Source organism: Podarcis vaucheri (genome assembly GCF_965113315.1).
Source record: "Podarcis vaucheri genome assembly, chromosome: 3".
Classification (NCBI taxonomy): domain Eukaryota; kingdom Metazoa; phylum Chordata; class Lepidosauria; order Squamata; family Lacertidae; genus Podarcis; species Podarcis vaucheri.
The window spans coordinates 45,634,196-45,648,567 of NC_138761.1; the positions used below are offsets into that span (position 1 = coordinate 45,634,196).

At 42.7% G+C, this 14,372-nt stretch overlaps 2 protein-coding genes across 13 annotated transcripts in view; one reads left to right on the plus strand and one right to left on the minus strand.

The window, feature by feature from the left end:
* Window positions 1-13,327, minus strand: part of SDCCAG8 (SHH signaling and ciliogenesis regulator SDCCAG8) — an 89,743-nt gene extending 76,416 nt beyond the window's left edge. The window contains exons 1-7 of one of the 2 annotated variants that reach the window (XM_082215023.1): window positions 13,300-13,327; window positions 8,584-8,730; window positions 8,420-8,505; window positions 7,335-7,448; window positions 5,208-5,330; window positions 4,271-4,387; window positions 1,829-1,893 (exon numbers count right to left, since the gene is read on the minus strand). In XM_082215023.1, coding sequence (XP_082071149.1) covers window positions 1,829-1,893; window positions 4,271-4,387; window positions 5,208-5,330; window positions 7,335-7,448; window positions 8,420-8,505; window positions 8,584-8,730; window positions 13,300-13,312 — 665 coding nt within the window. In that variant the 5' untranslated portion in view covers window positions 13,313-13,327. Of the gene's footprint in view, window positions 1-1,828; window positions 1,894-4,270; window positions 4,388-5,207; window positions 5,331-7,334; window positions 7,449-8,419; window positions 8,506-8,583; window positions 8,731-12,358; window positions 12,781-13,299 lie in introns of those variants that run through there. The other variant, XM_082215022.1, reaches the window with a different exon arrangement.
* Window positions 12,871-14,372, plus strand: part of CEP170 (centrosomal protein 170) — a 76,569-nt gene continuing 75,067 nt past the window's right edge. For 6 of the 11 annotated variants that reach the window (XM_082214969.1, XM_082214974.1, XM_082214977.1 and 3 more), the window contains exon 1: window positions 13,472-13,665. The gene's annotated coding sequence lies outside the window, so the exon portion shown is untranslated. Of the gene's footprint in view, window positions 13,011-13,471; window positions 13,666-14,043; window positions 14,150-14,372 lie in introns of those variants that run through there. The other 5 variants (XM_082214975.1, XM_082214976.1, XM_082214971.1 and 2 more) reach the window with 3 other exon arrangements.

Genomic DNA, 14,372 nt, shown 5'->3' on the forward strand with positions numbered 1-14,372 from the left:
AGCCATAAGTGAGAGAGCTAAGTGCAGAGTGGGGACCAAAGGTGGACAAACTACCCCAGATGGAGCACAACATGTCCCCCACCAGTTGTGCTACCCTTCCCCTAACACCCCATACACCAAGCCTTTAAGATTTCTGTACATAGTTCAAGTTTCAAGTTTTATAGGAGTGCCAGAAATACAGTAGTAGTAGTAGTAGTAATACTGTATTTTTCAGTGTATAAGACTAGGTTCCCCCCCTAAAAAATAATGTTCAAAATTTGGGGGTGCCTTATACACGTATAGATCTCCCCCAATTTTCTTAACTCGGAGTCCCCCCAAAAAAGTCTTATAATAATAATAATAATAAAAAATTTTATTTATATCCCGCCCTCCCCAGCCGAAGCCAGGCTCAGGGCGGCTAACAACAATCAAATAATCAAACGGTCAAATAGTCACACAGTCTTAAAATATTTCATTATAAAAATTAATTAAATCAAATTGATGGCAACCAATTAAGCAAAATTCTGTGCAGGTTGCCAGAGGAGGGAGTTAGGCTGCGCCCTGACCAAAGGCCTGGTGGAACAACTCTGTCTTGCAGGCCCTGTGGAAAGATGTCAGGTGCCGCAGGGCCCTAGTCTCTTGTGACAGAGCATTCCACCAGATTGGAGCCGCAGCCGAGAAGGCCCTGGCTCTAGTTGAGGCCAGCCTAACCTCTCTGAGGCCTGGGACCTTGAGGGTGTTATTATTTGCAGACCGTAGGTTTCTCTGTGGGGCATACCAGGAGAGGCGGTCCCGTAGGTACGAGGGTCCTAGGCCGTATAGGGCTTTAAAGGTTAAAACCTTTATAAAAGGTTATACATGGGGACGTCTTATAGACAGAAAAATACGGCAATAAGAATATAAAAAATGATTTATACCCCGCCCTCCCCAGCCAGGACCAGGCTCAGGGCGGCTAACATCGAAGTATGATACTATAAAAACATAAATCAATCGATCAAAATACAGCTTAAAATCTAATTTGGAGCAGAATAAAATCAGATGGCAACCCATGGATTATAACTATATGGAATGGGAACAATGAGTGCTCACCAGGCTCAACTGTTTGTGCTGGTCTTGTATGAGCCAGTGCAAAGGGTTAGGTAGGTCACTTACATACTGGGTCTTATAACAAAAAAGGGGGGTCAGACTGGGCCCTGACCAAAGGCCTGGCGGAACAGCTCCGTCTTGCAGGCCCTGTGGAAAGATATCAAATCCTGCAGGGCCCTGGTCTCTTGCGAAAGAGTGTTCCACCAGGCCGGGGCCAAAAAGGCCCTGGCCCTGGTCGAGGCCAGTCTAACCTCCTTGAGGCACAGGACCTCCAAGATGTTACTGTTTGTGGACCGTAAGGTCCTCCATGGGGGCATGCCAGGAGAGGTGGTCCCATAAGTACGAGGGTCCTAGGCCATACAGGGCTTTAAAGGTTAAAACCAGCACCTTAAACCTGACCCTGTACTCAATTGGGGGCCAGTGCAGCTGGTATAGCACTGGATGGATATGTTCCCATGGCAAGAGCCCCATAAGAAGCCTCGCTATGGCATTCTGCACCCGCTGGAGTTTCTGGGTCAGTTTCAAGGGCAGTCCGTGTAGAGCGAATTACAACAATCAAGCCTGGAGGTGACCGTCGCATGGATTACTGTGGCAAGAGCCAGGTGAGAAAGGTAAGGGACCAGCTGCTTAGCACGGCGGAGGTGGAAAAATAATTGCTTCTTTATTATGCTGAACTTTGGATAGCTATAATGAGGCAAAACAAAACAAAATTCATTCAGGTGGCAGATACCAATCTGAAGTGAAAAGAAAGATTTTTTTTTACCTTAGGGAAAGGACCTGAGCTTCAAGTGCTTCTGTCTGTTCTTGATAGAGACATTTTAGATTTTCCTTTAAAACAAAATAAATACACTGGCTTATTTAACTACAAGTAAGAGACATGTCAAGAAATCTGATCATAATAATCAAGATTTATTTTTTAAATTTAATAAAATTATAATGAATTTTGTATACATTAACAGCCATTCAAAATATAGTATTTTCCTACCATGACTTACAGCATTTAAGACCATATAACATATATAAACAACACAAGGACAATAACGGAATATTACTAAAAACATTTCAAATCAATATATCACAGGCAGTCATAACACTACAGGATTAAAAACAGAGGCTACAGCCTATTAGACCCTACAGCAAAAACATTTTTAGAGCTCACCTACCAAAACTAGCAAGGAGGAGGTTGTTTGCATTGCATCATAGTAAGGAGCTTACACAGTAATAGCCATGGGGTCACTACAGAAATGGATCTGTCCATTCTACCTGGCATGACCTCCCTTTCTGTCAAGTGCACACACAAGTATTTCCTGCATGCATGCATGCCCACAATAGAAAAAGGTAAAGATAAAGATAAAGATGGTAGGGAGGAATGACTATGGGGAAGGAGAAAACAACACAGAACACATACATTCTATGCAGCCCCACCAATGGGTGTGGGCAGCAAACTGCAGTATAGCAATGAATATTCATGAGGGGCATAATGGAATGTGTGGGAGCTGACACACCAATCACACAAACAGAAAAATAGGATCTAAATGAACCATTTGCTAAAAGGCATATTAAAACCAAAGTAACCGAGGAGACCCATGAAAGTAATAAATAAGGAATACAGGAGGAAGCTACAGTGACAACAGATCTTAAAACAAGCGTAATAAAAATATGACAAAAGTAGTAACAATGCAAAAAGATTTCTCTTTCTCTTTCTTTCTTTCTCTCTCTCTCTCTCTCTCTCACACACACACACACACACACACACACACATACCCAAAATATATAACACATCCATATAATAAAAAGCACAAGTTTCAAACTTCCAGCTAAATATTTCTTTACAGATTGCTAACCCGGGACGCAGGTGGCGCTGTGGTGTAAACCACTGAGCCTAGGGCTTGCCAATCGGAAGGTCAGCAGTTCGAATCCCCGTGACGGGGTGAGCTCCTGTTGCTCAGTCCCAGCTCTTGCCAACCTAGCAGTTCGAAAGCACGTCAAAGTGTAAGCAGATAAATAGGTACCACTCCGGCGGGAAATAAACGGCTTTTCCATATGCTGCTCTGGTTTCACCAGAAGTGGATTAGTCATTCTGGCCACATGACCTGGAAGCTGTACGCTGGCTCCCTCAGCCAGTAAAGTGAGATGAGCGCTGCAACCCCAGAGTCGTTCACAACTGGACTTAACTGTCAGGGGTCCTTTACCTTTACCTTAACCCCTTCCATGAGGAAAGAAAAACTCCTCAAAAACAAAAAGGGAATAGAAGTGTGCAACTCTAAAACTGTCAAGGAACATGAAATATCTGGATTGGCCAGGCCTGGTATAAATATTTAAGTTCATATAGGAATCTAAATTCAAGAGGTTTAAGAAATTCCACAGCACATCATATACAACATTTGATGCTTCTGTAGTGAAGGTCTCCCATTCCAGTGTTTCCTTGATTAAGATTTATTTTAGCTTCCAAAGATTATAATACAAATTGATTCAAGTACTATAAATCATATGCATGTTTTCTTTAATGGATACTTTGCTAAACCATTCTATCAAGCAACAGTTAGCAAATAGTTTCTTTTCATTAAACCAATTCACTTAAAATGCTTGCACTGATGGACTGATCAGAAGATGCACAATGTTGAATTCCTCCCTGTATCTTGGTTACTCGGTATGGAGGACAAGCATCATGTCTGTGAGGTTTCCAGGTGCATCTGATCAGCCCCTGCCAGAGACCAGAATGCTGAATTTGAAGGACATTGAACAGATCCAGAAAGGAAATTCTCCAGTTGTATACCGAGGAAGAGTTCTCTCCAACTCAAAAATTACATTCCATGTTATTGATTAGTTTGAGAGGCAGGTCCAAAGAAAGTGACTGTCAGAAGCTTACTTTCCCTCCCTCTCTTCTCTTGAGCACTATCTGCAAGCTTCCAACAGGTTTTTGGAATTCCGGCATTCCGACTTTCCTCCTCAGCCTCCAAGCAACTGTCTACCCAAGTGAGCAGGGTTTTCAAACCTCAAGCTTTGGGGAGATGCTTGGGGAAGGAGAAATATCAGCTTCTGCCAGCTCCCTTCTGCAAGCTGTGGATCCAACTGTATTATGTTGGTCACTTTATTTGTTTTATCCATAATTCTCTGTGATGACATTTAAGTAATTTCCTATTCCAGAAGAGTAAATAAAATAATGCCATATGAATAGTTCAGTGGGTTTCTAATAGGCACTGACCAGTTCTAGCTGCCATTTATCCACCAGAAATGTAGCTGCTGTAGCCTGCTCGTTGATATGAGATGATTTGGCAGTTTCACAAACATGAGAATCACCACCAGCATTTTGTGTATTTCCCTGAAACAAGAACAATAGCTGTTCAGTGTCTGTGCCCATTTCATATCCATCCATCCATCAAAGAAAAACATTACACAATATATGAAAATGGGATATCCTATGAAGTTACACAAACAGCATGTTAATAGCGTTGTGTTACATCTAAATATTATGCAAGTAGTACACTTCCACAAATTGCCCTCTTCTACTGCAACCCACCCTGGCAACATATCCCCAAGGTTGCATGATTTCCAGAAGAAATTGTTCAGGACTGTATTGGGGAGACGGGGCAGAAAAGCCAAACGACTGAAATTACGTCCAGCTTGTGCAATGATAGGAAGGAAGCCATTATGTGCTTCTGCTTTGAAGTCAGAAAAAGTATAGCTAGAAAGAACTAAGGGTGACTGGGCGGTGGGTTTAATTTAGCAATCACCTACGGCTAGCAAAAGTCACTTTTATTTTCAGTGCATATCACTTCTATGTAAAAAGAACAAAAACACTGTGCATACCAGAACATGACAAATACAAAGGTACCTCTAGTTGCAGACTTAATCTGTTTCAGGGTGCCATTCGCACCCAGAAAAGTCCGCAAATAGAGCGCCTCTTCTATGCATGTGCATGGCGCGATCGAGCTTCCGGGTTTGCCACGTTCATAAGCTGAAAGTCCGTAACAAGAGTGGAATGCAACACAAGGTATGACTGTAGTAAACTAAGCTGTGTGGCTATTGTATATTATACTTTTTTTGTATTTTCAAGTTCCATATATTTTAAAGATTTATTATTGAAGTACAGCTGTATATAATCAATATAAACTGACACATAAAAATTTCAGAAAACTTACTGAGGCATCCAGAAGGGTTTGTTCTCTCAAAGTGTGCTCTGCTGTGACTTCCAGTTTATCATGGAGTTTCTCATTTTCAAGCACAACTGTACATATTTGAGACTTCAGTTCAGATAAATCCTCCTATAAAGTCAAATATGTATACTGTAAAAAGGATGGTAATGAGATTGCTTTAAACGCGGCAATGAAATGCTCTTCTCAAATCTGTTCAGGTCCCCTTGACTATAGCATAAAAGATTAATGTCCACTTTTGAATAAATTCTGATTAATTACATAGTGAAGAAACATGTTTTTGCTTGGGGAGAGCATTGTTTATCCAATGTCAGACATTACAGTCACTTATGAGGCCAATTCCAACATGGATGGAAGGTTTTTACACCAGAAGAGCATTACCTGGAATACAAAGCACTATTCTCCCATCTTTCTTTGACACCAATTGTCCGACTATGCCCAAGAGAAAGGCCTCTGGTTTCTTAAGGAAGGTATATTTAAATACCTTTTTCAGTTCATTATATATCATCTCCCAGAAAGCCTTAATCTTCGGACATGTCCACCAAAGGTGAAAAAAAGTGCCCTCAGCTTCTTTACATTTCCAACATTTGTTATCAGGCAGGTGATAGATTTTAGCAAGCTTGACTGGGGTCATGTACCACCTATAAATCATTTTCATAATATTCTCTCTTAGAGCATTACATGCCATGAATTTCATACTGGTGGTCCATAACCTTTCCCAGTCAGCAAACAAAATATTATGACCTATATCCTGTGCCCATTTAATCATTGCTGATTTAACTGTTTCATCCTGAGTGTTCCATTTCAACAGCAAGTTATACATTCTTGAAAGAATCTTAGTTTTAGGCTCTAACAATTCTGTTTCCAATTTCGATTTTTCCACCTGGAAACCCAGCTTTTTATCCAAATTGAAGGCCTCTCTTACTTGGAAATAATGAAGCCAATCTCGCACTTTGTCCTTTAATTTCTCAAAACTCTGCAATTTCAGTTTTTCTATACAAAGCACTATTCTCAACTACCAGACTGCAGCACAGTAAAAAAGTAAGTTAAAAACAAGAACAGCCCAGGCATAGATATTTTGCATTCCTTAAAACTGTAAAATGCATTTTTCTATCATCTGAAGTTACTCTGGCAGTGCTTAGGTAGCTTTACAGAACCTTCTGTATCCAGCTCAAAATCAGCAACCCTTAGAAGTCATGAATATAACCTGAAGAAGCATGTCTTATTTAGGGCTGAGCGGAGAATAAGAGGCAAAGACTCACAAGTGCAAATTACACTAACTTCATCTTAGTCAAAAGGTCAAGAAGTAATAAGTGCAAACTGCAAAGAAAACATGTCTACTTCAGTGAATCACTGGCCACCTCCAGACTGTCAGTATCTTGCATCAGGGATTCAACCTCATACTAGAGATTTAGACCTGCATAATTAATGTGGATTAAAGCACTCTGTTGCCTAAATGTAACAGATCCACTTAAAAAAAAGAAACAGACTTTTTTGGCTTGGAAAGTGTCAGGGAATGCACTGAAAAGTTTGGGCTCAACATATGATTTTCCCACCAGAAAATCAGGATGAATGCAGGATGAATGCTCCTTGCTGTATAACTGCCCTGCAAACAAACAAACAAACAGGCTTGATGTAGCCTAATCTCCACATAAGATTTGTGCAAGCAAATCAGGATAAATGCTCATGGGTCATCTGGAGAAGGCCAGCGAGTTTGCAAGTGTTAAATGTGAACATAGTGACAGGCATGTATATGGCATGTGTGCAACTGAGGAATATGTGGTTGCAAGTACATGTGTGCTGTGGGGCAAGTGTGCAATTGGATATGCAATTAGCATGATAAGGATGCAACTAAAGAGGCTGAAGAACAGAAATGTACCAGCATTATGTCACATAATGTTCACAGTCCTTTTTTCTATGTGTTTAGTTCCTATTTAAGATACGTTTGACTGAAGATAAATTGTATCTTTTGGTTGAGGTCTGCTTCTAACCAACAGGAAATAGATGGCATAACCTATCTTGTGGTGATATATGTTTTGTTTCAATTCTGAATATACACAATGTAATCCACATGACAGAACAAGTAATAAGTAGGTTAAGCACAACGTACAATACCTTGCAAAACTTGACTTCAGCTTCTAAGTGGTTAATGTATTGTGACTGGTCATTAATGATAGAAATGAGATCACAAAGGGCAGGCAAATTTTGATCTGTAGCATTAGATGTTCTCTACAGGAAATAAATCAGTTAGGCACAGTAAGCATTTATAAGCAAGACCCTCTCCAGCAATGTTTATGTTGAACAAATGCTTTAAAATTAAATAACTTACATTAAGTGTTATCTGCATTTGATATATTGTAAGATTGTTGAATCAAAGCCAGATTTTCTTCTGTGCTCATTAAGAGTGCTTAGAAGATCATAAATACTTTACTCTTAGGATAAGCTCTTAAAACAGAGAGCATGCTAGCACTAGCGTTCATTTGTTGACTTTAGTTTCATTTTAACTGGCTCTTTATTCCTCAGATATTAATACTTTTATACAAGCAGGCTTCCTTCTCTCAGGTGATAAAGGTTAATATGTTACAAGTGAATCCAGACAAGATGGAAGCAATCCTTGTTGAGAGACTTCTGGCTTTGGGACAACATGGTCTACTTGCTGTTGATAGGCTGAGCATTGCTCCAATGGAGTAAAAATTAGGTCTAAGTATTCTTCTAAACAGCCTGCAAATGACATTTTACAAACAGCCTCTACCACCTGAGCAAAGATATTATAACATAATATAATATAATAATTACACGTACACTAGAATGGGCTCTCAGATCTTTCACTGCATGAAAAGGCTCTCCATTACCTCTGCCATGAACAACTAAAAACACCATCAGACCTTAGTTGGTGTTGTATTCACATAGTGTAATAAAAGTAAATACAGATCACTTGCTTTCCATATATTTCCTGCTGCTGGGGTCTGTGCATGTTGCATACATTTGGCCAGATTTATGGGGCTGAAGTAAAGCTAGACAGCAATGAATATAAAAGTTTACATCTTTAATAAACACATTTAACTAGCCTATTAATGCCTTGCTGAACGTCTATGTGATTCACCAAGTGTGACAGCATAAATGCTGCTTCTATAGATACTTTGCCATCAGGCATGTAATTATTTGTTTCCTTAAAAAGAAAAAAAGAGGATAATGCTTACTGTGGGTGACATTCTCCTCCTCCTCGATGGGGAAGTTTCAGTCTCTTTTTCTTCTTGTTGTCGTAATAAAGCTTTAAGTTGATTAACTGTAAAAAATCGGCAAGGTACATTATAAATAGTGCCATTGTAAATGGAAACAAAACCCAAAAATGTAAGTTTCAAACCTGCATGGTTGTGCTGTAGCTCATGCCAAGCTTTATTCTCACTCTCATTAGGATCTGTATTAGAAAATAACTGAGCACCTTCTCCCATTGCCAGATCTTTTTCACCGAAGGCATACTTCAATTGAGCGTAGCTTTTAGTAGCGCGGTCTGTGAACAGCAGCATTATAATCAAAATTATATAGACATTCCTTGATGTTCTAACATATGTAATGAGACTGACCATTAGAACCCTAAGGAAACATACAACAACCATAGAAGAAACCAACATGAATAACTAAGGAAGAGAAAAATATTAGAATAAAAAGAGCATATTTCCAATAGTGATATACAACTATACAGGATATATATATTGCTTAAATAGCTCATAATATGATTAGGAAAATAGGTGGGTTTACATTTATTTTATTTTATTACACCAGTATATTATAAATATATATTTCCCCCACAGAACAGTTATAAACTTGCCTTCCTTCTCTTACTCTAAACACGGTATGTCCTGGATCTTCAGCAAATAAACAGAGAAATCCCACCTTGGGGGGTCTTCCTAGAAAAAGCTCAACAACTTTCGGGGTGTCCTGGTTTGTACTTTTTGAAATATGGCAACCCTATAGAGTTGGGAAGAAATATTCTAACGCTAAAACCTAGTTTTGTGCCTATATGCTGAAGGAAGACTGAGTTCAACTGAGTTTGGTTAGTGCAGAGGATTAAAATTCAAAGTACTTCAGAATTTTATGCAATGCAAATTTTAGGAATGTCTATTCAGAAATAATTCCAACTGAGTTCTGCTAAGTAGATATAGGGTTACAGCACAGGTAGGTGTCCACGAAGATGTTTGCTAATGCACCAGTGGCAACTATGAATCTTTGTTATTTTTTAAAAGGTATTCTCCCCCCCCTTTTTTTTTGTATGTGTGTGAATGCATCTTCCATGGCTCTGCAACAATAGCCAAATTATGCTTAGGAAGCCACTCTAGTTTAAAACCAGCAGCTCAATATTCCAAAGGACTCAGGAATATGGGTGGCTGGCTGCTTCATAAAATCTGCATCAATATCACACAGTTCAACAGTTCAACCCAGCCTATATAATACCAAACTGGCATAATATAGCCAATCTACTGCCCACCTGTCTGACTTGCATCCATCTCATCTGCAAGCCCCAGTGGTTCCTCTACTGTGGAAGTCATTAGCAGTGTTGCAGGAACAAGTGGGAATTGGAACAGGAAATCAAAAATTGCAGTGCCAGACCTGAGGAGCAGCCTCCAACAGTTGTGCTGTGCACTTGCAAAAAAAAAGAAACTTATTTTCTTGTTGGTGGTATGTCTTAGGTACTTCTGAGTGTCTACTCTGCATGGCCTTTGTTTTCTGCTTATATAAGAAAATGTGTGCTTTTTTGGGTTGGGGTTACTTATAATTGAATTCACTGAGGGTGCTAAAAACACTCACAAAGGTCTGTGAATGAAAATTCCATCACTGCTGTCATCAGCATAAAGTGCAATTTTGAACTCTTCAATGCCACACTTGATACTAAGATATGTGATTATTATTTCATATGAGATTAGCTAAGGGTTCCAGAAAGAGTGCAAACAGCAGTGGACATAGCAGGCGGCCTTGCCAAGTACCTCGTTCTAAGTTAGCGTTATCACTTTTTTACAACCTCATGTTCCTGTAGCTTAATTAGATGAACTTTTGCCTAAAAACAAAATAAATGAACTGTCATTTCCAAATCTTTTGACAAAAGGTCACCCCGGAAGCATAGCAGATCTGGTGACAGTGGTCAAAGGGGGAACATTGAACACTTTTAAAAACTTAATTTATAGACTGCCTATCAGTGCAAGACTCTAGCTGGGGTATTCAATTTAAGAACAATAAATACAACAAAAATCCCGCATAAAAACATTGAAAGCATAGACAGCAATAAAATTCAATAGTGCTATAAAGATAGTACTGACACTTACTTTACAACATACTAAAAGGCCTGGGCAGATTTTTTTAAAAAATCATCACAGACATCAAAGATGGTATTAGATGAGCTTCCCTAGGGACAGCATTGCAAATAGAAGTCACCACAACAAAACATATCCTCCCTGCCAGTCATCATCCACCTAACTTTAGATGGCAGGAAGTTTTTGCTAATGAACAAAATATTAAGGCAAGCTCATGTCAAAAAAGGCAGCCCTTCAAGTAGTGAGACCTCAAGCCATTTAAGGGTTTATGGGTAATAGTATGAACTTTTAAATAATGGGACCAGTTACCAGCACAGCTATTTAAGCATCAGCACAGTATGTTCCTCAAACTCCGTTCCAGTTAGCCTTGCATAATTGCATTGTGAGAGTTCAGGTTACAAGAAAGGATCACAACTGATGCACCAAGCAAAATTGGTGTACCACAGATGCCATTGGCATCTCCAGTTAAAACAGTGGATCTATTGGTACCCTAAGTAGTAAACCTGCTCTTTTACAGCAAGGGTACTCAAATGCAATTCTTGATTTCTGTTTGAATCTAAAGCCACAGCTATGACAGAAGCAAAGCCCTTTTAGGGTGCTTTGATCCCCTGCATCATAGGCTCAGGTTTTGTATGTGTGTAAATAAACCATATATCATAATGACACAGACCCTGGAATCTCATACTGCGCATAAATTGGAGTAGCATACAACAATACAGTTTAAAATCCTACTGTATCTAACCTAGGACATTACAACTGCTATAACATGCAGGGAAAAACCTTCAGCAATTTTTCAAGTGATCCGTGGGGGAAACAGTTTGGGACCACTCTTTTAGAGGAAGTGCAACACTATCCAAACAGCTTGAACACCACCTTCCTGGTTGACTTTTGGTTCCAAACATTCAATACTTCCCGTGTATCACTTGGGTGTGATAAAGAGAACAGAGATGATGTCATACTGTACAGATGGTACAGATGACCTCATTCAGTGGTTGAATTTAGATGTTAAATAGTGTGTGGGGCAGGGAGGGGGGACACACAACATTAATAAAATGAAGTCAAGCAGTTGCCTCCCACTTGCAGTCCATCTACTGAAATCATCCAAGCAGGAGCAAAACTTCTGAAGGGAACCACCACCACTTGTTGCCTCCCAATTCCCAATCTGGTCAGCCTGTATAAGCCACCATTGTCAGTGGTATCAAAAGCAGGTCAGAGGTTCAGGAGAATCAGCAGGTCACACACCTCCTACTGAACTATCTGTGTCAAAGCCAGACCAAAAAAGATTTAAGAAAATCAGTTTCATTGAAGACTGGGTGCAACTTGCACAGCAACCACCAATAACCTTCCTCAATAAAAAGGCATTTATCAGAAGGGAGACCCTGAAGAGCCTTTAAGGAGCCTTCAGGACATGGGAGTGTCTCACATAAGAGCAGAGGGGTCAGGATATGGGGTATACAGAGTGGGAAGAGGTGTCACCTCGATTAAAAACAAAACAAAAAACAAAATGCACCAGTGAACCCAAGGCAGACCAAATAACCGACAGCTGGCAGTTGCAGTTTTGGAGAATCCGCTACTTTTTTCAGCCTGATGCACACAGTTCTGCGTGAAGTGGAAAGCGGCACACCCCACCACGCCTGCAGAAATCTGCCCCACAGAGGGCCACCACGCGCTTGGCTTGGTACACATTTCTAGAGACGCATCCCTGAAGAGCTGCAAGGCGGATCTGTGGGTGCTGAGCAGCACTGAGGGGGGCGACAGGAGTTCATTGGGTGGTGGGGGTCTGAAAGGAGGTCCCGCGAGCCAAAACTGCCTTCCCGCCTCTCGCTCTCTCACCGTGCAGGCTTTGCTGACACCGCTCCAGAGACTCCGCCAAGCCCGACTCCCCTCCGGCCTCCCTCATGGAGGGAGAGTAACTCGGCGAGCTTCCCCAGTCGGGTCTCGGGCTACACGCCGCCGCTCTTTCCGTGGCCCCGACAGACTCCTGCATTGGGAGGCGTGTGAGGGAAACCTTTTTCTAGGCTTTCCCCGGTGGCTCTCGGTCGCTGTAGTCCAGCCTTGCTCCTACTACCTCTCAAAATTATGGGAACGCTGACCGCGGAGGGACTACAACTCCCAGGATGGGGAGCGGCGCGCTTCCGACGCCTCTCACGAGGAAGCTCGTTGCTAGACAACCAAGCAACGGTCTTTTTCTAGGACCCGCTTGGTGACGGAGGAGGAGGGCGAGGAGGCGCTGCCCAGGCCGGCCACGAAGCTGGCGACAGGCGGCAACGACATCCCCCCTGAGGCAGACGGGAAGCCCCGCCGCCTCGCGCGGCGTTAAAGAAGCGGGAAGCGTTCCAGGCCCCCCCTGCCCGGCATGCAACGCGCCATTACTATGGCGTTACGCCCACAAGGCTTCGTCGCAGTTGCTTCTGGGAGTTGTAGTTGTTTCGCACCACAACAACGTAGAACAATACGTCTGCGGCTGCCGGCGGTACCACAATAGGTGCGTTCATCCTCGTTTGAGGTCGTGCGCACAATACATCCTCCCCCCTCAATCCAACTGCGCGCTCGGGCGCGTTTTTTACTCTTCGCTCACGCCCCCCGCAGAAGCAAGGCGTGTGCAGCGATCGCACAGGACAAAATATAATGTTTCTCGTCTCACTAACGTATCCTCCAAACTCTACATTTCTATTTCCCAATGGAGAGGAGACTACTACTACTACTACTACTATTATTATTACTATCATTATTATTATTATTATTATTATTATTATTATTATTATTATTATCACCTCTGCTCCCCATTGTCTGAAACAGGACGCCTGCGCAGTGCGAGCCTACTCGCTCGGAAGCGCGCATGCGCAGTGGTTCCGTTCTGGGGCGCTGCAAATCCATTCTTTTCATTTCCCCTCCCCCCTCCCTCTTTCCCCGCGCTGGCGAGCTGAGGCGGCGCCTGCGCAATAGCTTCCCCCTGTTCCGCGCCGTTAGCCGCTATATGCTGGTAATAACGTTCGAGCGGTTGCTTACACAGCCAGAGCGGCACTGAGAGGCGGGGAGTCCGCGAGCGCCCTTCCCCTCCTCCTCCTCCCTTCGCGTCCTCCTCTCTGTGGAGAAGATGGTGGGCCTGTGAGCCAGCGCTTTTGCCTTTCCCAAGCGGGGTGAGTGATGCTGCGGGCGGGGGGACCCCTCCGCCCGAGCGCCGCGGCGCCTTCCCTTCCCCCGGCCGGGGATGGAGCCCTAAATGCGGCGCATTGTATGCCTCCCGCTCCGCCTGCTGCCCTCGCCCTCCTCCTCCTCCAGGGGAGGCGGGTGGCTCGCATGCCCCTCAGTGACACTGGCTCTTTTCCGAGCGCTTCTTCCAATGCTACGTTTCCCGTCGGGGGCTTTCTGCTATTCCTGCCCGCTGAGCATTGTCCCTCCGGGACTCCACAGAGCACGGAGGCGAGGGGTGGGGGTTGCAATGGCCCAGATTGGATACAGATGGAGCTACTAAAACCACCGTTTCCTCTTTCCTCCCCTTCCTCCTCCAAGATAACAAACCTTCCCCCCGGGCGCTCTCTCCAGTGGGGTGGAGGCTTCGAGCCCGTTCTCCTCTCGTCAGCCCGCATACGCTTCTGCGTGGAAAACATGTCTAGAAGGGGCGTGAGTGCAGCTTCTTTGCTTTGTGCCTTTTCTTCTGGGATCGGTTTCCTTCTTTCTCTCTCCCACCCCTCCCTTTCCACTGTGGATTCTCATCTGTCCATTTGCTTCCGATTCGTTTTACGGGCCCTCGTTTAGGAAACGACAACAACGACAAAAACCATCTGGCCGATAAATAGAAAAGGCGTGTGTGTGCAATAGTACCAGTAGTAGTAGTAATAATAAT